At 41.8% G+C, this 24224-nt stretch overlaps 2 protein-coding genes and 1 pseudogene across 2 annotated transcripts; 2 read left to right on the plus strand and 1 right to left on the minus strand.

The window, feature by feature from the left end:
- Positions 1–1029: 1029 nt before the first annotated feature.
- LOC144635317 (uncharacterized) lies at positions 1030–1746 on the minus strand (annotated as a pseudogene).
- On the plus strand, positions 1684–5192 carry LOC144635318 (uncharacterized). Its single transcript, XM_078494429.1, has 4 exons — positions 1684–1843; positions 3030–3125; positions 3534–3711; positions 4289–5192. The coding sequence occupies exons 1-4, from the start codon at positions 1802–1804 to the stop codon at positions 4378–4380; spliced, it is 408 nt and encodes a 135-aa protein (XP_078350555.1). The 5' UTR covers positions 1684–1801; the 3' UTR covers positions 4381–5192.
- Positions 5193–8850: 3658 nt separating this feature from the next.
- LOC144634687 (uncharacterized) lies at positions 8851–10133 on the plus strand. Its single transcript, XM_078493721.1, has 3 exons — positions 8851–8902; positions 9171–9263; positions 9406–10133. The coding sequence occupies exons 2-3, from the start codon at positions 9207–9209 to the stop codon at positions 10105–10107; spliced, it is 759 nt and encodes a 252-aa protein (XP_078349847.1). The 5' UTR covers positions 8851–8902; positions 9171–9206; the 3' UTR covers positions 10108–10133.
- The last annotated feature ends 14091 nt before the right edge of the window (positions 10134–24224 follow it).

The following is a 24224-nucleotide window of genomic DNA, read 5'->3' on the forward strand; positions in this document are numbered from 1 at the left end:
GTTTGAAGTAATTAAAATTTTCCCGCTCGACTTCAGGCTGAGCTCTTTGACGTCACGCATACATTAACAGCTCCAAGATGGCGGCGTTCAGTTGTCGAGTTTTGGGCTACTTCAGAAAAGGATTTCGTAGGGTTAAAGCGCTCGTTAGAAGCTGAAATTTTGGTGAATAACATATCTTTGCCTAAACCTTTTATTGGCGTAAAAAAAATTAATGGTCATTCTGGAGTGAACTTCTCCTTTAACTGGATGGACACCGATCAAGGGATTTTCCAGAAACGTATATTTATTACCAACCATGTAAAATGTAAAAAAATGTAAATGTTGTTTATAGTGGTCATGCACTTAGCTTCATATCTCTTCAAAATAGCTAGTTTACAGGCATGCCACTGAAACAGAGGAAACAAATATTTTAAATGAACATGACAAGGTTAAAAATACCAACTGGCAGGAGGCAGACCAGTTGACTATGTACAAAGCGTAAACGAGGATTTGAACTCGGGAAAACCGAGAAACAAATCCAGCTAGTGGCAAGGGCAGGTCTTGAACCAGGGACCTCCAGATTACAACACAAGCGTCCTAAACCACTCGGCCACGCTTGCCTCCCAAATCATATTTTCGTAGTGATAGTCAGCAGTGCTGAGAGTAGAATCTGGGTAATATGGCTAACTGGTACTGATACTGGAACTGGTAGCTTAAGCTCTTCATGTCGTCGACAGAGAGAAAAGCAAACAAATCGGTAAGAAGATGAGACAGGGATTAAAGTTTAAAGTTCATCGAAAGTTCCATTTAGTTTAAAAAAAAATTGAGAGTTAATTAGAATGTCTTAACTTCATTGAAATCGACCGAGCAAATTAGATGATAGATTTCTATTAACATCGCTAACTAAAGGCTCTAAACATTTTGATTAAACGGTCTCCTTTGGGGAATGGGTTGGTTAACAGGTTTCACAGTCAGTGATATTTATAAACTGCAGTCAAGTCCAGACCTTTTTTCTTTTGCCAGATTTATTAGTGTTAGTCAGTGGTCTCTTCTAAAATCTATTGTTCCTGAATGACACAGTCTACTTATAGTTTTAATAGTTATTTCATCTCATTTCACCACATATCACTTCGTGTCTAGGCATTAAAGTAATTCACAGTTCATCCAAGTATCCACCGAACCACCACTGGGTTGTAGAATCATCTGCCGCGGTACATCGGAATTGGTGTTGAAAGTGCCGTAGTAGCCAAAGTTGTCTTCACTTGGAACAGCCCCAGCGGTGGCCACAAAACCACAGCCGGTGAGGCTGCTGTCTGTGTGAAGCATGTAGGTGTTTTGTACCTGCCAGAATCTTACTGTGGAACCACTCCCTGCTGCATGTCCACGAATATTCACATAATCTACAGGAAAGCATTGACCTTGACCAAGATATGTCATAATGTCAAAGTTGCTGAACTTGGCCCTCAGGTAGTCTCTGTAATCAATCTTGTGCTGCATTTGGTCAAAGCTGCAGGTTGCTTGCCAGTACTTTGATTGGCTGCGAAGGGTTTTCATTCGAGCCAGAGTCTGACGGTAAGCGTGCCAGTTTGGAGTCTTGGGGTTGATTGGTGCGTCTTGCAGAAATGTCCTGCTTAGAAAATGAGGCAGATTCTTAGAAGCGAGGTTCCAGGACATGACTAGGGTCCAGGCAGCTCCCGGTTCAGATGACAGATCACAGTAAGCCAGTACTTCCAGTATTTGTGGGTTCCAACTCAGAGCAGCAGGCAATTATGATGGGAAGACTGATGGAGACTGTCAATCTCATGCAGCAGAAAATGAGAAAATGGAAAAACAAATTCAAAAATTGTTATTGGCCAATAAAAAGGTACATGTATGTTTATATTTTTAACAATTCTTAGTAAAATAATGTGAAGTTCCAGGAACTATCTATACCCACTGCACCCCACAGAAGGTCATTGGAATTTCTTTAAGGTGAAGTAAATTACAAACTAAAAATTATATCAATCATGGGAATTTAAAATGTTTACAGTCACTGAGTCTACAGTTGGCTAAAGTAAAGCATGTGTGAGGTTTTTTGGACCATGTGCACACAATTTGGTCTTTGTGTTGCAGGATGTACATTGCATGTTGTTTGGTATAGTCAAATTCTTTGATAGGTCACTAGGCTTGGATATAAACTGACATGCACCAACTCCTCTGTTAATGTCATTTAAAGTGCATATGAAGCGAAATTTTTTTTGCACAATTTTATCCTTCAATATGTTAATAAAACAACTGCAAAGTTTTAACTCTTAAAAAATAAAATTTGGCCGTGATTTCGGCGCTGCAAAAAGCCTTATTTTCTGTTTAAAAATGTCCAGAAGACTGGGGTGAGTTTATGCGCTTGTGACGTATTGCTGTGGACAGCTTGATCACGCTTTAGTCGCTAATAACAAGGTAACTAAGGGAATTTGTACAACTTAGACTATTTGGGGCACCAGCCACGCAATATCTTTCTCCTCTTCGCAGTTTACCTTAGTTTCCCTCTTTCCGCCATGTTGATTCCAAGAATCTTGTCCACAACAATACGTCATCAGCCCATTTTGACCGCGCGATTTGAAGGACAATTTTGAGGGCAAAATAGCGCAACTTTCAGGCCTTATAAAATTGCGATTTTTTTCTTGATAAGGTTCAAACTTTGGGATAGTGTCTTAAACATACAGAACTTTCGAAATAAACCAAAGTTGATTTCGCTTCATATGCACTTTAATCATTTATAGTATAACAACCTTATCCTTTAAAAAAAAGGAAGCCTAGCAGCTAAGTGTCCCCTACTTGCCAGGGCTTATCCCGGTTTCTATTAGCATTAAGCGGCTAGGAATATTTCTACTCCCCCTGAAAGATAGTAAAGTGTCTTGCCCAAGAACACAACACAGTGACTCTGGCCAGGCCTTGAACCCGGACAGCCTGATCCGAAGTTCGGCACACTAACCATCAGGCCACCACGTGCGCCTGCCAACCTAATCCGTAACATGTAATAAATCGTTAATATTATAATTTAAACTTGACAGGTGACGCAAACAGCTGTAAATGTAGTTGAAGTACCAGATGAAAAGATGCCAGAATCCTCAGTCAGTTCAGTTCCAAACAAAGGTCATGGTTCACTGGTAAGAAGTGATTTGATAGATTGAATTAAGAGGCTTAGAAGGTATTTAGGGCTTGAGGCATTTCAGTATCGGTCAATGCAGCATTGAGCTGAGTATTTTAATTGGTAATTTGGTACTGTATAGAATGGCCCCCATGATTGAGCATGAAGTAAATGCTGCTCGCCTCAAAGGTGGCAGGGCCGTCACCTTAAGACCACAGCTGAATAAAAAAAATTGTGTCAAATCATAATAAACTCAGCAGGCATATACATGTTCAACTTTATTAAAGGGGTTTGGATGGGGCTTAAGGCTTATAACTGGGGTGGACTTATGAGCAGAATGAATGAAATGTTTAAAAATGATTGAGGCACTGCAGTGTTGATCAAAATTCTTATCTTAATTATGTGTTTTTGTTTTGCTTTGATGTAGGTTGCGGAACTAAGAGAATTCCTAGAGCACAAAACTGACTTTGGAAGCTCAGTAAAGGCCTGCATAGCAAAGGTGTTTTCGGAGCAGGAAATGAAAACGTGCTCCGTCAGGGGTAAAAGAAGCAAAGACGGCAAACAAAGAGACTGCCTTCCTCAGCATAAACTAAGTGCAATCATAGGTAAGATAATTATTTTTTTCTTTCATGTGATGTAGCTAAGTAATCCAGAATTTGTTTTCTGACTTTTACTTAGTTATGAGGATGAATAACGATGACGTTTAACATTTAAGTGTACACAAATGTAACCATTTTGTGTGAAAGTAGGTCAAATTAAGGTTATTCCACTGAAATAGCACCTGCACTGAGATTTTTGTCAAACTTTGCCTATTGATTGTTAATGTCATAGGAACTTAAATTTTGAAATAAAAACAGGGGTGCCCATGCTCGTTTAGGAGCAACAGCACCTTACTTAAACCCAATTAATCCTTATAAGATCACCATGACTTGCTAAATTAATGTTTCAGACGATTATTTCTTATTCTACCCTGAGAATTGGTCTATATTTACTTTACAGAAAAAAGTTACTACCTGATTCAAAACAGCTGTAGCAAAGCCACCATTTTTAAGCGTGCCCACTAATTATGCTCGGAATTATGCACACTATGGATGCTCTATGCAATACTGGGGAATGACCTTAATTAAATAGCCAGTGAAGTTCATGTTCATTATCAATAATTATTTTATTCTCTTCTTTCAGATGCTGTGAAAGAGAAGTTTGGCCAAGGTGCCGATGTGGTTTACAAAATGAACCAAATATTAAGAAACATGCCAGGGAGGGAAAAGAATTAAACTGTTTTTTGTTTGCCTTTTTTTTTTGCTTTTTATCTTAAGAAGTTACATCAGATTAGAATTTTTCATGCATTTGACACTTCTCTTTCAAAACAAATTTTCAAGAAATTGTTCACCAATATGCATTTACTGAAGTTACAGTTATTAATTGCATGTGTACCGATCCCAATGGGAATGGATTATGTTGTAAAACTGACCAACTTGTTTTTTGCACAAATGTCAGGGCTCAAAATAATTTAAACAGATTTAAACTCTGCCACATGTTGTTTGTGACCAGTCAAAATATCGAAAATAATATTTGTAAGCTACCACTCATTTCTGCTTTTTATTATGTCGTCTTTTTTGCATGGCTTAAAAAGACCAGCTATTTCTAGTTCACTGTTTTGGCTGTAATTTCTTAAATTAAGATCAACCCGTTAGAATTGAAGTTTAATTGGTTTAAATATAAGCTGGTGTCAAAAATGTTATTTATTTTTTTTGTTCAGCAGTGATCATTTTAAAATCCATCATTATACTGTACGATACCAGTCAATTAACTGGCAAACCAAACTTTGTCCAGACATTGTTCGTTGACCGGCTGATATTATTTTGAGCCCTGAATGTTATGTAATTCTCAATCACCCTCTTGGTCAATTCAACTTTGACATTTAGATTATTGGACTAAAAATGTTGATAATGTTTAATTAGTGTAATAGAGCTTTTTGCTCTCATTTCCCTAAATTCTCAAAGAATAAAAATGTGTGGTTCATAGCAAATAAATGTATTTTAGACTAGTTTTTTTTTAATTTTACTAGAAAAGAATTTGTTAAGTCTGTAATCTGAACAATCATTCATAATCAAGATGATCAAAAATAAAATTGTTTTGAATTGCAAATTGGAATTTGTTTCTCATTGTTGTTGCTGTAAAAGCCTTATTAATTCTATGGTTGAAATGCTGACCTAGTCATCTTAAACCCGCTGTCATGACACATTGTCATGACAGGGTTGATGTCATGACATTCAAACTTTATGATCTAATGTCATGACAAGCTGTTCTACATGTTAAGGTCATGACTAGAAGTTGCAAGTTGGCAGTCATGATTAGTCATGACAGAACATGATAAGTCATGACTTAGGTGTTGAGCAGTTCATGACATCTCATCCTTAATAGTAAACACTGCTTATCATGATTTGTCATGACATGTCATGACAGGCCAACCTCATTACCATTTTAAAAAATGCTAGTTTTTGTCATGAGTGGTCATGACTAGGAGTCATGACGAGTCATGATTTATCATGATCAAATTTTGCACGGGGAGCACCCGTCATCATTATCATCATTTCCTTTATTAAAACACGATAAGGGTTTTAAGCACAATGCTTGTGGGGTCGTGTGCTAAACCAATATATTACTAAATACTGATACTGATACCTGGTAAGAGCAAATGTACGACACTTGCTCTTACCAAGATGTCCATGGTGAATGCAATATGTATATTTCCAAGTAGTCTTAGTAATTACGATACGAGTCACTAACGAGACTCTGTTTTCTCGGTACGGGAATTGGAAGGCCTGCTGCGACTTGTAGTTTTCCCAAACCCCCTGAGAGTATTATATGACTTAAGTACATTCATCATCAGTCTTCTGGGTCTGTCGGATCCTTTGGAGACGTCTTGCACCAACAGGAGGATTTCCAACTATTTAACAACTGCACGTTTTTAAAGTAATTTTAGCATTCTGTAACAAAATGTAGACCGCACTGTTTTGGTGATAGTAGGCGAGGCGATTAGTGAGATGGTAGTAAGTGAATTGAACTCCGGATCGAACGGTCCGGGTTCGAGCCCTGGGTGGGTGATTGCCTTGTATTCTTGGGCAAGACACTTTATTCTTATACTGCCTTTCTCAACCCAGGTGTATAAATGGGTACCGGTCTTTTTAATGCTGGGGATAAGCCTGCGATGGACTAGTAGCATCCCTTCAAGGGGGAGATGATGCTATGGAACTTCGGACAAGCTCCGTCCTGATGGGCCACTAGCCTCTAGAACGCAGACTTTACTTTACAGACTTTTTTAACTTTTCAAGTGTTCTTACTTGGACAAGTGATATCTTGTCAGCAGGGGATTGACGTTTCCCAGGTACATGACACAGGGTATACCAGGTTCTGTATCTTATTATTCCTTTCAGCATCACTAAGTGACCGGGAGATGCAGCACGCAGGACTCCGTTATCCATTTTCCCGAGATCAAGAACAACTGCTCCAATTCCAGTGAGGATGCATCTTCTACAATGATGTTGGAAAACCGGAGTCCCCAGTACCGCATGGTTTCCCTGCAAAGCGGCTAGTTTAAGGGCTCGTTGATACCGGCTTATCTAAAACCCACGGCATTGATTAGGCCAATTGCTTAGTGTAATTTGTTGTGAAGCGCTTGGCACATCTCTATCTGTATTCTGAAATGCACAACGGCCGCGGGTTCGCCTTGGTCTACCAGAAACGTAAGCACCAAACAATCAAAATACCATTTAATTCCGGTCATAAGCTCCAGGGTTTATTGTTAGTTAAAAGTTTTTCTTGTGGGTTATTTTTTGGTGAGCTTATTTTTAGAGGATCTAGCTTATTATCGAAAGGAATTTTGCCTTTCAAAACTGGTTGGGTACTTATAAGAATTCTACAACGTAAAATTTTCTAACCATGAAGATATAAAAATACACAAACAAAATTTATAATAAAATAGCTCTTTACAAGTCTAACAGTAACTAAATTTTAAATAATATTTAGCCTTATGAATAGCTAGAAAACTAAAGCGAAAACTATGGACAATCTCTCTAATGTACTGATAAACACTTAAATTCTGTAGGTATACTGTAACGGTATAAAAGCACACAATGTCCACAATAGGGAGCACGTAATAATAGAAAGAAAAGCAAGTCTATGCGTATGCGCTTATATTTAAAAAGGCTTTTTGGGTGAGCACATTTTCGAATGGGCTTACTTTTGGAGGAGTATACTGTGGGAAGGAATTTTGTGTTTCGAAAATCGTCGGGCTTATATTTAGAAGAAACTTTGCGTCTTAAAAATTTAAGAGCACGTGACAATAATGCATGTACGTTGAAACTTTGTAAACATAACGGTGTGAGGAGACACAAAGCAATTTCTACAATCACCACATGAACATCGAAATTATTATTGTTACATTGAGTACAAAACTGGTGTAGTTCTTTAAGAACTAAAATTACATAGAAGTCCATGGGCTTATATTCGGGAGGGCCTTTTGCGTCAAAACTTTTCGGGGGGTCTTTATACGGACGCTGTTTCCAATCGACTCGGTTTCACAACTTCGAAACCGCATCGAAAACTACACGGCTTCAAAGTGTTTACACGGAATCATCAAGAAGGCTGATCTTAAATAGAAGGGCGAAGTCTGTGGGAATACCGTGTACTCCCCTGGGTCACGCGGGGAATTTTAGGTAGCGCAACGTGGTAAATTTTGGCTTTTGTGCGTGTTTTCCCTGGTGAGAATAGTGCACGTTTTCGCGCGCTTAGTGACGACTGAATGTAATTACTTCAAGTTTTGATTTTTTTTCTTGAATTGTAAGTGTCCCTTGTGACTGGTTTTACGACACTCACTGAAAACTGCTCTAAATTAGTCAAAAAATTGGGAATTACTTTACCAACAACTTTCTTACATTTCTCATGGTACTTACGATAATAATTTCACTTGATATTCAGCTATTATGTTAATTTTATGTTAGCTTTCTGTCTTGATGTTGTTCGTGTACCGTGACCTCTGTCAGTAAAATAATTACAATTTGAAAGCAATCTTCAATAAAGGCGAAAAAACCGACAGTATATATTATAGATCACGCCAGTTAACAAATAAAGACAGTTAACGATTACGCATACTAAGCTCAGCAAACATACGGTCAGGCTTCAATTTGCATCAACACTGGAAATACCAAATACAGTGGGCTCCGCGGAACACTCAACTCATCCGTGTGAGTTTCCCCATAAGAATCAAAGAAGCATTTCCCATACAATCTACAGTTTTAAGTAAGTAAGGTAATTTATTAAAAACACGATATCTTAGAACCCATGTATCATCCACTGACTTTTGCAAAATAAACAAGGAAGGAAAGGCAGCATTCTTTGAGCGCTAAGGGCCACCAATTAATTCCATTTTGTTTAATGTTCTTAAGAACTGCGAAAAAAGGATACGAAATACGGATACGGCTATGTCGGCGACAATATTTTTTCAAAGGGTACGCCTCGGGTACGCCTCGGGAGTTATTTTTGGGTATATTTCAGTTTCAAGTGAAAAAAAAGTACTCGTTCATAAATTATGTAAGAGAAGAGATGACCCCTTACAAGTGTCAAATAAATAAATGGTCATTAAAACACGTTCAGAAGCGAGAAACTGTATTCGTGTTGAAACATTACGGATGTTTACAAAAGGTAGCCTATAGGTATGCCACACGATCAAATATCGCCGCGTGGTATTAAAGTTCGTGGCGAAGTTCTCAACGCAGAAGTGTGTCTTATACTAAGGTAGGTGAGAGTTGACGTTTCAGTTGTTTTTATACCAGTGAATTTCTTTATTTATATTACTTTTCAGTTATTTGACTATTCGGTTGCCCACATGAACCTTTGAATATCATTACATGTTCGAGATTGCTATTCAACTAACTAAACTTTTTGTTTTGTGCTGATTAAGCGCGCATTTATATTTGTACTCATGCATGATTAATTAAAAGACCGCAATCACTAATTTTTTTACATTTATTCTGATACGCCTGTATTAAAATTTTTCTCCCAGGCTACGTTGCTGACGACTCTTCTTGAAGAGCGGAAGATGAGGCTGAACTTGTTTTCTCTGCTGATTTTGATCGCCGTGATTCAGATAGAATCGGTAAGGCGTTGATGCGATTTACAATTCGGTGAATCTACCTCTCAGACCTCTCACTCGCCGAAACAGCTAAATGTTACAGTCGAAACCTAAAACAACTTCAATTCATTTTATTTAAATGTTTTCATTTTTGTTTCTTTTCCAGTCTGCTGATGTTATCCATTTGCAAGCAAACGGGTTCATCGCCCGATCCTGTTTGGACTACCTTCAACATGGCAAGTTCGAGAACGGCTTCTACTGGCTTTTTGATGATCAAGATAAGCAATACGTGGCATACTGTGATCTCTCTTCCGAGCCGGGAGCAGCCTGGACCCTAGTCATGTCCTGGAACCGAGAATATAAAGGTTTGCCGCAATTTCAGACCAAGGCTTTTATACAAGACGCGCCAATCAACCACAACACTCCAAACTGGTACATCTACCGCCAGACTCTGGCTCGAATGAAAAGCCTCCGCAGCCGATCCACATACTGGCGAGCAACCTGCAGCTTTAACATCATGAAAGAGATCAATTACAGAGATTACCTCAGAGGCAAGTTCAGCGACTTTGACATCATGAGCTTTCTTGGTCATGGTAGATGTTTTCCCGTGGATTACGTCAATATTCGTGGACATGCAGCAGGGAGTGGTACCACAGCAAGGTTCTGGCAGGCGCAAGACACCTTCACCCTCCACACCGACAGCTATCACACCGGTAGCTGTATCTTCAGACCCAACGCTGGAGCTGTTTCTGGCCATGGTGAAGACAACTTTGGTTTCTACGGAACTGTTAACCAGAAAAATTTCCGTTGCACCATGGGAGACACTCAGACCACTAATTGGTGGTTTGGTGGCTACATGGCTGACTGACATTGAACTAGTCTTTATATACGGAAGACGCGGTGTCGGTTTTACTTTTTTGTGGGTGTTAGGGATAAAAAAAATAGCATTTTTGGCTGATTGCATAAATCTAAAGACATTTAATCCCGCAGGGAGTAAAATAAGGCAAAACTGTAACTTAGAAGCTGTTTTCAAACAAAAAGCATTATGTGTAGTTTTCTTTGTAATTTTTTAAAAGCTCGCAAATAATTGCGCAAATGTATGGTTCTAGAAATGAGTGTACGATTTAAAAAACAATATTAAATATATCTTTTTACAGCGAGAAACTGTTGAGTGATTAAATTTTCTTTAAACCTTCTCAGCGTAACAAACGTGTTTTTCACTACACATTTAAATTACATTTCGTTCGGAAACATAAAATACAAAACATATCTCTACAATTTTTAAAAACTATTTACATATCGATTTATAATTTGAAATTTACATCATCCCTGGACATCACCTCAAAACTCATATACTCTGTTGTGAAGCCAAATTAGCCTGTTCCAGGCGTTCGGTTAAGTTGGGAAGCGGCGCAAGAAACGGCGAGCGAAAAAATGGGGAGGGGACTAAGGCGAGGGGGCGAGAGAACGCCTGTGAGCATTTTTAACAAAGCTAGTTCCGGTATACCGGATTCTGGTATACCCTCTGATTGGTCAATTTTGACACCTTTTGTCAACACTCAAGCGTCCTTCATCTTGATGTGAAATGAGATATGGCTGCGGCGAGTGACGGTCACGCAGAGTTCAACTCAGCAGTAAACAACGCACTGAAGGATTTTCTGGTTGAAAGTCTTCGCAAAGAGCAGGAAGACTGTTTAAGAAATTTGGTCTATGAAGGAGAAGTTTTTCGGTATACTTCCAACCGGTTTTGGAAAGAGTCTGATATTTCAACTGTTTCCGCGTGTTATGTCGACGCTAAATCAAAATGACATAGTTTCAAGGATAATTGCTCTTCAGTAAATACAATAACCTAAGCTTCGCTAAAATAAATATACATGTGATAAAGCACTTTCTAGTTTTAAAATAAATATTAAAACAACACGTTACAAGTGAAGTCGAATGCGGTCCGTCAAAAAGATAAATTTGTAAATGCTTGTATTATTGACATATTGCTATTTATTCCTCGAAACTCTCAGCCAGGAATTCAAACAGGCTTCAGCCAGCAGACAATCAAAACAACATAAGCTAAAACATTCAGTAACTGAAAAGCGTAAAACAGCAACGAGAAAATTCCGGCGAATTCAAACGGCCTCGAGAATATTTGTAAACAGCAGCGGTAAAACTCACCTTGATAACGGTTTGTTCCACGTAAATATTCATTGCTAAATCAATCTGGTCCAAAATAGCTTTCACCCAGAGCCAAGCAGCGCCGCGATCTACTTTGTGTGGTTGTACTTGTAGATTTATTTTCTGAAGTGTGTGAATGCTTCGCGGAGGGAGTTTCTCCCGTCGGCGATCCTGCATTCACTTGCCGCTTTTAAGACGTTTCTCTTTCGACAATCCCCGAGAATAATTTTTGAACGCTGGCATGAGTTCTTGCAAGTATTCTTGCGCAGGTTAAACAGCAAATTTCAGGAAAACATGGGTCGGGATTCAGTTCACGTCCAAAAGAACTTGCGAAGTCGGCCAACACCAGACTCTCGGCTCCAGAAAACCCAACTAAATCTTTGTTTGAAACCGAATTAAATAAAGAAACTCTCGGTACCTTGTTCCCCTGACACTTCACATTTTTTTTTGACAAAACCTACAAAACGTTGAAGGGCGGACTGACAATTCGGCGAATTCGCTTGCAGAAGACTCCGAGTGCACAGACATTTAAACGCAGACGATAAAATGCATTTCCCAACGTGGAAGAATTTGAAAAATCATATTTCCCGGGAAATCTGTCAGAAATCTGATTGAAACTGACAACTGAAAACCACAAGCTTCAAATGGCTGGGCTCATGTCACCCGGGCCCTGTCGGAGGTCTGAAGTGGGCGGAAAGACCTTTTGTTATTAATGCTCACAGGCGTTCCCTCGCTCGCTCTCCTCCCCGCCCCCCTCCCCTTATTTTTTTTCGCTCGCCGTTTTTCGCACTTCCCAACTAACCGAACGCCTGGAACAGGCTAAGCCAAATTGAAAGGTACATTACTGTCACGAGAGATAACGGTAAATGTGGACTTTAATGGTGACCGAACATCGCTAGCGCTTACATTGGAAATACTGACTGCTACTCGCATAAATATAAATTACTACTCAAATACTGCACACATATGCACGTGCACTTACATATTCTAATTCCTCGCGAAGCGAGAGCCGAAGGCCGAGCGTAGCGGGGTGTATAATTTTGTCCCTCAAAGGGCTTAGGCGGGATGAAATCTCGTGTGGAGTTTACGGTCATATTTGTGAGCTTGGTGTGTGGCGGAAATGACGTCACACGGCCGCGCGCTGGTGGCCTAATGGTACGGCGTCGAACTTGAAATCAGATCTTCGGGACTGAGGGCGGGGGTTCGAATCCGGCTAGCGTGGTTTTTTTTCTTCTTTTTTTTGTGGGTTCGAATCTTGAGCCTTTCATTTTTATCGTTTTTCTTTTCGGATTAAAATAACACTGATTTCCACATAATACTCCCTCAACGCCTATTCAGGCTATAAACTGGTGTTGAAAACTGTTAATTGTTGTATGAAAATTTGCCATTTCGTTCTGAACCCATTGTTGCTGATGTAAAGGCTGAGCGGGATTTCTCCATCCATTGGAAAGATAATCATCTCTATTTAGTTCCTGTTGCTGTTGCTGTTGTTGTCTACGCGTGGCACTATTTTCTCGAGCAGAATGTAATCGAATATTTCTCTCCTCCTCCGATTTGTATTCTGTCTGCTGTATTTTGTCCGTTACCAGGCAACAATAACCCAGAGCTTCGCGAGGCCCTGCGAGTCACGTATTACTAGTATTCTAATTACGGTCATGCCTAATTCGTCACATCTTTCCCTTTAAAGGAAAGCTCAAGTCATCACTCATAAGGATATTGTTCTGACAAACGACCGACTAAGATATGACAGAGTCTCTGACATAGTCTCTAAACGACCGACTAAGACATGACATATTCTCTGACATAGTCTCTGATATAGTCTCTAAACAACCGACTAAGACATGACGTAGTCTCTGAAATAGCCAGGAGGGTTTCTCCGTCTTGTGGATCTTCTGATCTCCTGCTGTCCAGATGAGCCCGGTGCTGGCGTAGGTTCAGCTCCGAGGGGCAACGACGCAGGTGTGGCCACAGGGACCGGGGCAACGGGTTGAGCCACAGGGTTCTGAGCCACAGGTTCAGGCGAAGGGAACAGCACAGTGGATTCAGGAGCAACCTCTTCATACTGCGGCGAAGGAAGCTCATAGTCGTTCAGCGGCATTTTCTCCTCATTGGCACGCCAAATATCTTTCTGATTTCTACGGCGAACTTCTCCGTCAACTTGCACATCATAAGATCTGGGAGCTACTCTCAAACATGTACCTCATTCCCAAGTCCCTCGCGGGGAACGAACACGAACCGCTTCACCAGGTTTAAGTGGAGCAAGAGAGCGCTTGCCACGATTGTAGAATTTCTTCTGCTTCTCCTTCTGGGCACTTAGCTTTCTAGCATCAGCGGCAAGGCTAAACCTTGGTTTGAGAAGAGCTTCAGTGGCCGGCAGTAACGTCTTACAACGACGTCCAAAGAAACGTTGGGCCGGACTAGCATCCAATCCCTCGCTTGGAGTATTGCGCCAATCAAGAAGTGCTTGAAATTCACTGACACCAGCAGCCCGGCATTTCGTAAAGAGACGTTTGACCGTGCGAACTGCATTCTCGGCTTACCATTGCTCTGGGGATATCGGGGACTAGAAGTGACATGTTGGAAGTTCCACTGACTGGCAAATTTTGCGAACTCTGACGACGCAAAGCACGGCCCATTGTAAGTAACTACGGAATCTGGCACCCCATATCGGCTGAACATGGCCATTAGACTTCTGATTACAGCTTTGGAGTTTTCTGCAGAGACAGAATCGACCTCAATGAAGTTGCTGAAGTAGTCACTCACAACTAAAAGGATTCGACCTGAGAAATGGCAAAGGTCAGCACCTACTTTGGCCCAAGGACGTGGAGAAACATCGTGCTGAAGGATGGGTTCCCGAACTTGTGAGTCGCGATGGGTGAGGCATACATCACACTGACTAACATAATCTGTCATTTGCGAACTCATCCAAGGCCAGAACATGCATTCTCGAAGACGATGAAGGCAACCACCAAGACCAATGTGACTTGAATGAGCCAAAGACATAATTTCTTTCCTCAGGGCACTGGGAACAAATAGACAAGAACCACGGAAAATCAAATGTCCTTGGACAATCAGTTCCCCACGAAACTGGAAGAAAGGACGGAGAGCAGGATCACAATCGCGGATATCGTCTGGCCAGCCTTTCAGAATCGCATGGCTGAGAGTTTTGCAGACCTGATCTTGGGAGGACTCATTCTCAATCCGCGCCAGTCGAGATGGAGAAACACGCAGGGTCTCGAGGTGATCCACAAGCTCCAGGGACTTCACTTCCTCACAGGACACCGTTTCGTCAAGGTAAGCGCGGCTCAGGGTATCAGCGAAATACATGAGAGGTCCTTTCTTGTACTTGACGTCAAGATTGTAACGCTGAAGTCGAAGAAGCATCCGTTGCAGCCTTGCAGGTGCGTCACAGAGACTCTTCTTAAAGATCTCCTCCAAGGGCTTGTGGTCTGTTTCCACGTGTACAACGTCGCGCCCAAAAATATACTTGTCAAACTTTTCGCAAGCAAACACAATGGCAAGGAGCTCTTTCTCAATCTGTGCGTATCTGGTCTCAGTTTGGGTTAGGGCTCTCGACGAAAAGCTTACTGGCTGCTGTAACTGAAGTAGAGCAGCTCCTAGCCCCGTATCAGAAGCGTCACATTGAAGGGTGACCTCATCGTTTAGGCTGTAGTAACGTAGGACCGGTGCCTGGGTGATAGCCGTTTTGATGTCGTTCCACGCTTTCTCCTGAGAATCTGACCAAATCCACTCAGCGTTCTTCACAGTCAACTGGCGAAGTGGGTGAGACATTTCTGACAGGCGAGGAAGAAATTTAGCCAAGTAATGAACAGTTCCATTGAAGCGAAGTAAACTCTTTACATCAGTGGGGCGAGGCATTTCAAGAACGGCGCGCACCTTGTCGGGGTGAACTTTCAATCCCGATTTAGTTGCATAGTGACCAATCAACGGGACTTCTTCTAAGCACAGTTGAAGTTTCTCCACCGCAAGCTTCACTCCATGCTGAGCACAACGCTGTAGAAAAGCGACGAGGCTTTTGTTGTGATCACAAACAGCTTCCTCAAATGTGTCACCAAAACCAGCCACCACAAAATCATCTGCCACAACTTCCGTGCCGGTAAGACCCTCGATCAGTTCATGCATTCGCCGTTGAAAGACTTCAGGAGCGGAACTTATGCCAAACGGCATTCTACACCAACGATAGCGGCCAAAGGGAGTATGAAAGGTGGTGAGATAAGAAGATTCCTCGTCCAACTTTACGTGCCAAAACCCGTTTTTGGCGTCCAGGACTGTAAACACTTTAGCACCATGTAGTCGAGTAGAAATATCCTCGATGGTGGGCATGCGATAGTTCTCACGAAGAACGGCTTTATTCAGATCCTTTGGGTCGAGGCATATGCGAATTTTCCCATTCTTTTTGGGGACAGCCAACATAGAGGAGATCCAGGGTGTAGGTTTCGTGACTGGTTCGATGACTCGAGAACTATGCAGCTCATCAAGGGTTTCTTTGATTTTAGCGCGAAGAGCAACCTGACCTCGTCGGGGAGCGTGCTGAACGCGCTTAGCTGATTCGTCGAGCCTGATGTGGTATTCGCCTTCCAGCATACCAAACCCATCATCAAAAACATCAGGAAACATCTCAATGACTTGCTATTTGGTAAGAATTTTAGAGCTAGAAAGAACAGAGAAAACTTCACCACCACTGGTGTCAGACTGTCTAATAGCGTCAGAGTCTTTGATTTCGACTACGCCCATCCCCTCGCACGCGGATTTGCCTAGAATTGGGCGGCAACGTTTGCTTTCCACCAGACGACACAACAGAAAACACGTATAAGATCCACGCTGTACTAGGATCTTTACTGTTCCCAGAACCGGAATACTTCCACCATCATAAGACACCATTGACGACTTCACTGGGCTAACATTCTCAAGGCGGTAGTCGCCAGTAGCTTTCTTGTAGATATGAACCGGTAAAACATTGCAACGGGCTCCAGTGTCGATTTCAAAGCGTAAAAAGTTCCCGCTTGCAATTTTTAGCGTCACGAGATTCGAGTCGGAGCTCTGACTCGCCGAGACTTTGAATACCTGGAAAACAGGATACTCATCCTCTTCCTCTACCATTGAGACTTGTTTCGAGTTAGAATTCAAACTGCATTTTTTTGCAAAGTGGTTATCCTTTCCGCACTTATTACACTTCTTTCCCCAAGTAGGGCAAGCTTCACGTTTTCCGTCATGCTTTCTTCCACAGAATCGGCAAGGATATCGCAGCGGCTATGCAGAAACAGGCGGCGGTTTTTCTTCTTCGTTTTCCTTGACCGTGTGAACGTTAGCAGAGTTCGCCAACCTGAGATCGCCCACCGCCTTGATTTGAGCTTGGGACATTTCCGCGGCGCGGCAAGTTTCCAATGTCTTCTTAAGATCGAGTTCGGGTTCCCGCAAAAGTCTTTCCCTGACTTTGTTGTCAGCAATGCCAAAAACAATCCTGTCTCTAAGAATATCATCTGGTGTAATGGCATCAAAAGCACATTTATCCGCAATATGGCGTAGTGCAGTTACGTAACGATCAAAGGATTCACCAGGCTCTTGTTGTCGCAAATTAAAACGATAACGCTCAAACGGAACATTCTTTCTTGGGATACAGTAATTGTCGAATCGCTCGATGACAGCATCGATGTCCTTTTTCTCCGTAGCGGTTAAATTCCATGTTTTAAAGACTTTCGCTTCAGGACCTATCGCTGTGAGGAACGTGGCAACTTGCACTTCGCCAGCTTCTTTGTTGACTTTAGCGCCACACTGTAGTGGAGCCACATTTCTTTCCATTCATTCCATTTCTCGTCAACGTTGGAGTCATTTATGTCGAGAGAATGAGGCGCAGGCAACAATTGAAGATAAGCCATTGGAGATTAAGCCACTTCTGACACCATGTAACGAGAGATAACGGTAAATGTGGACTTTAATGGTGACCGAACATCGCTAGCGCTTACATTGGAAATACTGACTGCTACTCGCATAAATTACTACTTAAATACTGCACACATATGCACGTGCACTTACATATTCTAATATTCTAATTACGGTCATGCATAATTCGTCACAATTACTCGAGCTTGGTAACGGAAATTGAGTAGTTATTATTTTTACATAATTAACTTGTTTGATCTTTTTTTTTCTCTTGTTTGCTCCAGCTCTCAACTGCTTTTGACTCGTTCACTTTAAATCTTAAACAGGTAATATGCTGTTCAGTTGAACTTGATTTAATTACCGTATGAGGTTACTTGATTTCAAAATCTCTTCATTGAATCCACAAATGGAAGTTATATTTAATCTAAAAAACGCTTTTCGGTCAACCTAACATGATGAGGGTGGTGTGAACAAGGAATAACAGTAGAAACTCGATTACTCGAACCTCCAGGGGAAACGAAAATTGCGCACCTCGAGAAATTGGAGTAAAATTACAAAGAAGTACTATCCACTAGGGGAACGAAAATTAGTCCAAAAAATCGGGAGTTTCGATCAGAGAAACCGAGGGTTCGAGAAATTGGGATTCTACTGTACTGGTAGTCTCTTAACAGGGGTAGGTAAGAGCTTTACAGATCAGGGTGGGAAAGACATCCTCGTTCTTGTGTTATCGCTTGTGGCCTTACACAATGTGTGGAAATCTTGGCACCCCTGATGGGAATAAAACACATGTACCTGATTGTCAGTAGTATTTATAAAAATTTTGGATCTAGCTCTTTTCACCCCTTAGTGAGAAGGCAGGGAGTGTATTCTTGAGGGGGTGATCTTCAAAGAGTAAAAACTAAATCAAATTATTCCATCAAATTCCGATAAGTCGTTGTTTATTTTGTTCAAAATGCTTTTTGGTTGACAATTCTTAATCAGCACATATATTACGTCATAGGTGTTCCCAATAAGTAGGCCACTTGTGGCCAGCTCATAAGTTTTGAAATCGCGCGTAGAACGGCGAGTAAACCCCTCGCAATCTTTCAACTTACTGTTCTTCGCGTATATCCCGTTTTCCACACTGCTCCACAACTAACCGGATGCCTGGAACAGGCTAAACAAGATTTCTTATGGCCTGGTTGATGTACCACGCAGACCATTAATTAATTACTTCATATATTATCAAGAAAAGACAATGCATGCAGAACGCCATACAGAAATTGATCCAAACACGGTTGAGGGTCTAACATAGGGTTGGCGGGATGTAGGATGAGACTTTTTTCGCTGGCGGGATGCGGGATGAAAGGAACTATATAGGCGGGATGCGGGGTTGTAAAGGGTCGGCAGGAAGCGGGAGGTTGGATATCAGTTGATGGAAGCAGGAATTCTCGCTTTTTTCGGGCGGGAAACGGGATGGAAAACGGTCGAAACTAAGTAAACAACTCAGACAACTTCAAGCGTTCAACTAAAAGCTTTAAAGCACTGGTACAGTACCAGATCATTTTAAATAAGCAAATGTAATTTTACTTTATAAAAAAAAGGAAGCCAGACTAGTTTATCCAATTATCGACCAATCCCCTTGTTGTCTGTTTTTAGTAAGTTGCTTGATAAGCTTATGTGCAATAGATTGGTTGATTTCCTTGAAAAAAAGGATTCTTTAATAATCAATTTGGTTTTAGGGCCCATCATTCTACTGATCATACTATTCTTAGTATTATTGATCAAATTCAAAGGGCAATTGATGAAAGGGATTTCCCTTGTGGTAAATGTTAAGATTTCAGTAAGGCATTTGACACCATAAATCAAGAGTTTGTTAATAAAAAACTTGAGCTCTACGGCATACGTGGTGTTGCAAAAAGTTGGTTCAGCCCATATCTTACAATCTTTTGTAAACAGTTACTGTTATTCCTCTTAATATTTCCTACGGCGTCCCTCAGGGGATATATATGTCTGAATTTATCAAAACCGGGTCACGACCAAAAAGCCTGGTCTGCACTTTTTCCAGCAAAAGCACCGGCCTTGTTAATCAATCAATCAAAAGCAAACTGTCACTTGTTAGCATGCACACCAACCTTGCTTGTGTGTGAAAGCCTCATGGCAGCTTCTCAACCCTGCACGCAGCCGCCACCTGGAAGTTCAAAGACTATTTCAGCCCCAAAATCCCACTTTTGGAAATTGACCAAACCCTGACTAGGACTACCCCCCCCCCCCTAGCAAGCCCACAAATCAATGACTGACCCTGGTCTCCCTTAAGCTGTTAGGTCATTGACTAAGCTACCCAGCACAGGTGTTAGTCCACACGCCCAACAAGCGACAAACAGGAACATCTAACTTTAATACGCACTCGAAGCGTTTCACGCCATCTTAGATTAACAACCTTCTTCGCCTAGTGCCAGTCCCCTATCGTTCTATATATAACTAGTTCCAGTTCTCTACATTTCTCCCTCTCTGAAAAAAGATGTTGTCCTCAACATGAACAAATAGACAATAGTCTCTTCTTGGTTATCTCATATAACAGTTCTTTGTACACTTGTATCTCATCCTGGGGTTAACAAAAGTACTCTGGTTGATCAGGCCAGCTTATGTTGCACTCAAGATGTCACTGTTCTATCTTTGCAATACTTATGCCTTTTTCTATAACACGACTTGACTTCCTTGTACAAAGAATATTCCGAGATAGAGAAAAATAATTCTCTTAATGAAACGAGTTTGAACCTCTATACACAAGCAAAACGTTGTACGAAATTATACAATACCAAAAGGAAACATTTAACAGTCTTATCTAGGATGAACGTAGCTTCAATGCAAATCAGTTCCGTTCTTCTCAAGTTAATGTCTAAGGGCCTGCTAGTAACACCACATAGGCACAGGATACATCGGCTGTGATGATACTGGAAAAGGTGCAAAATAGCTATAGGGCTGCAGAACAGGTTGTAGCATCCATGATACTGTGACAGGTTGCCACAACTGCTGTGGGTACGATACTGTGACGCCTTGAATTCCTGCTGTAGAACTTGTTTGGAAGGAGGGTTGTCCCATTACATCATAGGTCATCCTAACAGGTGGTCTGCTCATACGTTGTGACTGTCTTATAGGTAAGCTATCTGCAGCTTCATCATCTACTGTACCAACTGGTTGCTCCGGGTCTTCTTCTTCTTCTCCCTCTGAGTCTGGGCAATCAACTATACAAGGGTCAATGTCCTCTTCAACTACATATGACTCTGGTCTCGTAGACTCGTAAAGTTGTTGAAGCTTATCAGGTGTGAGGCTAATGTCCTCATCAGTAGTTCCGGTTGTCTCTTCTTGTGAAGCCTGCTGTCTGTTGGACCTCCTAGATACTGTACGGCGACTCTTTGATGACTTAAGTGGGGTCTCAACCGGCAAGTAAGAACACGGTAATAGCATGTTGCGATGGAGAACTTTTGACCTTCCATTTCCACTCTCTGGCTTTACTTCATAAACTGGCATATCCTTCCTCTTCTGAGTTACAACATAGATTTCTTGCTCCCAGTAAGGTCGAAGTTTTCCGGGGCCACCACGCTCACTCATGTTTCGTACAAGAACACGATCTCCTTCACACAGCGCAGTGTGTCTGACTTTCTTGTCATACTGTTGTTTCCCCATGTCTGCACTTTTCTTTGCATGGGCAGAGGCTAAATCGTAAGCTTCCTTCATTGCTCTTCGCCAATTTCTGACATATTCAGGATATGTAGAAAATCCCTCTGGAGGTTTCAAGCCAAACATTAAGTCAATAGGTAGTCTCGGGTTTCTACCAAACAATAGATAGAAAGGTGAAAATCCAGTAGAGTCATGACGCGTACAGTTGTGTGCATGAACTACTTTATTGAGATGGTCACGCCAGCGGGATTTCTGTTTCTCCGGTAAGGCTCTCAGCATGGATAAAAGCGTCCGGTTGAACCTTTCCACCTGCCCATTTCCCTGCGGGTGATAGGGTGTTGTCCGTGAATGTTTAATCCCACTCAGTTTCTCAAGGTTGTAGAAGAGCTTGTTTTCGAATTCTCCACCCTGGTCATGATGGATGGTTTCTGGGAATCCAAATCTCATGATGAAGTCATTATACAATTTATCAGCAGCAGTCTTTGCAGACTTGTCACGTGTAGCATACGCTTGAGCAAATCTGGTGTAGTGATCCATGATCACCAATATATACTGGTATCCGCCCGAGCTTGGTTCGAGATGAACAAAGTCCATGGAAACAAGTTGGAAAGGTGCTGTAGAAACAATAGGTTGAAGTGGTGCATTAACGTGAGTCGCAGGTTTTCGTTGCTTAAGGCAATGGCACACTTTTGTGACATAATGGGTAATGTCTGCCCTCATGAACGGCCAATAGAAACGTTCTCTAGCTAGTTCCACTACTCTGTCTGCACCCAGGTGCCCCATGTTTTCGTGTAGTTCTTCATACACCTTTTTGTGGTATTTCTTGGGTAAGACCATTCGATCTCTAGATCCACATTTGTGGCAAAGAATTCCATCTTCAGAAATAAACAGTTTGTTCCATTCATGTAAGAGCTGTCGTACACTAGCTGACTCTTTCTGTTTCTCCTGGTAGGTTGGACGGCTTCCGACTTGCATAAAATGTAAGACACGACCAATTGTCGGATCTTCTTGTTGAGCTGCGATAAGTTCACTATGTGGCATAGTTGGAACGTTAACACATTCTTCCTTTAAGATATCAGGCACTGCTGTTAGTGATGACAACCAAGCGGTCTGAACAGTGTTAGTTACATGGATTGAGGAAGTGACAGCATCCAGGACATCTTGACTAGCTACTTCTGAACAACTTTCCATATACTCCTCAAAGCTGATTGGCATTCGGGACAGGGTGTCAGCATCCGCATTGGCTTTTCCTGGTCGATACTTGATTTCAAAGTGGAAATCGGCTAATTCATTAACCCACCGCAAACCTGTGGCATTGAGCTTCGCTGAAGTTAGAATGTATTTCAAGGGGTTGTTATCCGTGAAAACAGTAAACTTTGGAGAGTAATAAAGGTAATCACGGAAATGGTCAGTCACTGCCCATTTTAGAGCCAGAAACTCAAGCTTGCCTGCATGAAGGTGGTACTTCTTTTCGGCTGGTGACAGTGCTCGTGAAGCATAAGCAATTACTCTCATGACCCCATCCTGGTTTTGGTACAACACTGCCCCAAGACCATCTTTACTTGCATCAGTGTGTAGAGTGAATGGTTTTGAGAAATCTGGGTAAGCCATAACAGGTGGATGACTGAGGTGTCTCACTAACTCTTGAAGGGCGAGTTGCTGTTCCCTACCCCAACAGATCGGTGTCTTTGAGGGTGGTTGACCATCCTTCCCAGTGCTAGTTAGGAGATCATAAATTGGTTTCGCAACTTTGGCAAAGTTCTTAATGTACCTGCGGTAGTAACTTAATATTCCAGCAAGCTGTCTGACTTCACCAACAGTTCTAGGTGACACTTCTTTTAACTTCTCAATAGCCTTAACACACCCTGGGTCCATCCGGTAACCATCACCTGACACAACTCTTCCTAGAAACTGGACCTCACCTTTAAACAAACTACATTTACGCGGCTTCAACTTCACTCCATGTTCACGTAACTTTCTTAACACTGTCCTCAGATGCTCAACATGATCCTCAAAGGTCCTGCTAAATACTATGATGTCATCAAGGTATGGAATAGCCACTTTGTCCCTCAGTTCACCCAAACACCGTTCCATACACCGCTGGAAATTTGCAGGCGCATTCATCAATCCAAATGGGATTCTTATCCACTCATACAGTCCCCATGGTGTAATGAATGCTGTGGCTGCTCTGCTCTCCTTGCTTACAAACCCCTGATGATATGCTTTACCCTGATCGAGAACACTGAACCAACTATTACCACCAAGACTATCCAGGGTTTCTTGGACTCTAGGGATGGGATGTCTGTCAGCAATAGTCCTGCGGTTAAGTTCTCTGTAGTCGATGCATAGTCTCAGAGACCCATCTTTCTTTCGGACACAGACAACTGGAGAGGAATATGGAGACTTAGATTCAGTGATAAAATTCTGGTTCAGAAGGTCTTCGATGTACTGTTTCACCTCTGGGTACAATGGTCGAGGGATCGACGTGTACTTCTTTTGCACTGGCTGGCTATCCTTCAGGTTAATCTCCATTTCCAGATCAGAGATGCAACCAATATCTTCTTCACTAGATGAGAATGACTCATGCTCTTCCCTCAGCATTGTCTCAGCTACAATCTGCTGATCATGGTTTAAGCCACTAAGGTCAACTGCTGGGAGATGGTTTTTGCTTTCTCCATCTTGCTGCCCAGAAGGAGTTGGTCTTGTTGGCCCTTGAGGCTTGTGCTCCCTTTGATGTTGTTGGTCGGTCTGGATACTGCATTCACTCAGCCTCACGTCTGCCGCAGTCACTGATTTCACTGCCTGAAGAACTCCTAATGAGGTGCGGCTCTTTAGTGTGATGTCATGATCTGTCCCATTGTATACAGCAACTTGTACACGGGAAGTTTTTCCTGGTTTGATGTTTAACAAAGTCTCATTAACTTCTAAGCCCTCTGGCAACAACTGTGCTAGTCTGTCTGGCTCGAACAACACTGGTGTTTGCTTGTACACAGGTCCTGTATTTGCACGACAACTGACAGCGACTGTGCTATCCTTAGGTATGACCACATCTTTTCTTCCAGTTCTCACTTTACAAATGGCATCTGAACTTGAACTCTGAATAAAGTGTACCAAGGCATCTAATTTTGTCTTATCTTTTCCAGGGAAACTGTTGTAAATAATTGGCTTTGGATTCTGGTCCTGGCTTACCAGCTCTTCAATGACATTATATCCCAGAATAGGACAGTCTAACTTTTCTGATGTTACAAGGAAAGGCAC

Source organism: Oculina patagonica, chromosome 13, assembly GCF_052425735.1.
Source record: "Oculina patagonica isolate OP01 chromosome 13, crgOcupat, whole genome shotgun sequence".
In the NCBI taxonomy this organism is placed as follows: domain Eukaryota; kingdom Metazoa; phylum Cnidaria; class Anthozoa; order Scleractinia; family Oculinidae; genus Oculina; species Oculina patagonica.

Coding starts and splice junctions, on each gene's coding strand:
- LOC144635318 (XM_078494429.1), top strand. CDS start 1,802: ATGGAAAAACAAATTCAAAAATTGTTATTGGCCAATAAAAAG. Junction 1,844..3,029: donor TGTTATTGGCCAATAAAAAG/GTACATGTATGT, acceptor TAAACTTGACAG/GTGACGCAAACAGCTGTAAA. Junction 3,126..3,533: donor ACAAAGGTCATGGTTCACTG/GTAAGAAGTGAT, acceptor GCTTTGATGTAG/GTTGCGGAACTAAGAGAATT.
- LOC144634687 (XM_078493721.1), top strand. CDS start 9,207: ATGAGGCTGAACTTGTTTTCTCTGCTGATTTTGATCGCCGTGATTCAG. Junction 9,264..9,405: donor CCGTGATTCAGATAGAATCG/GTAAGGCGTTGA, acceptor TTTCTTTTCCAG/TCTGCTGATGTTATCCATTT.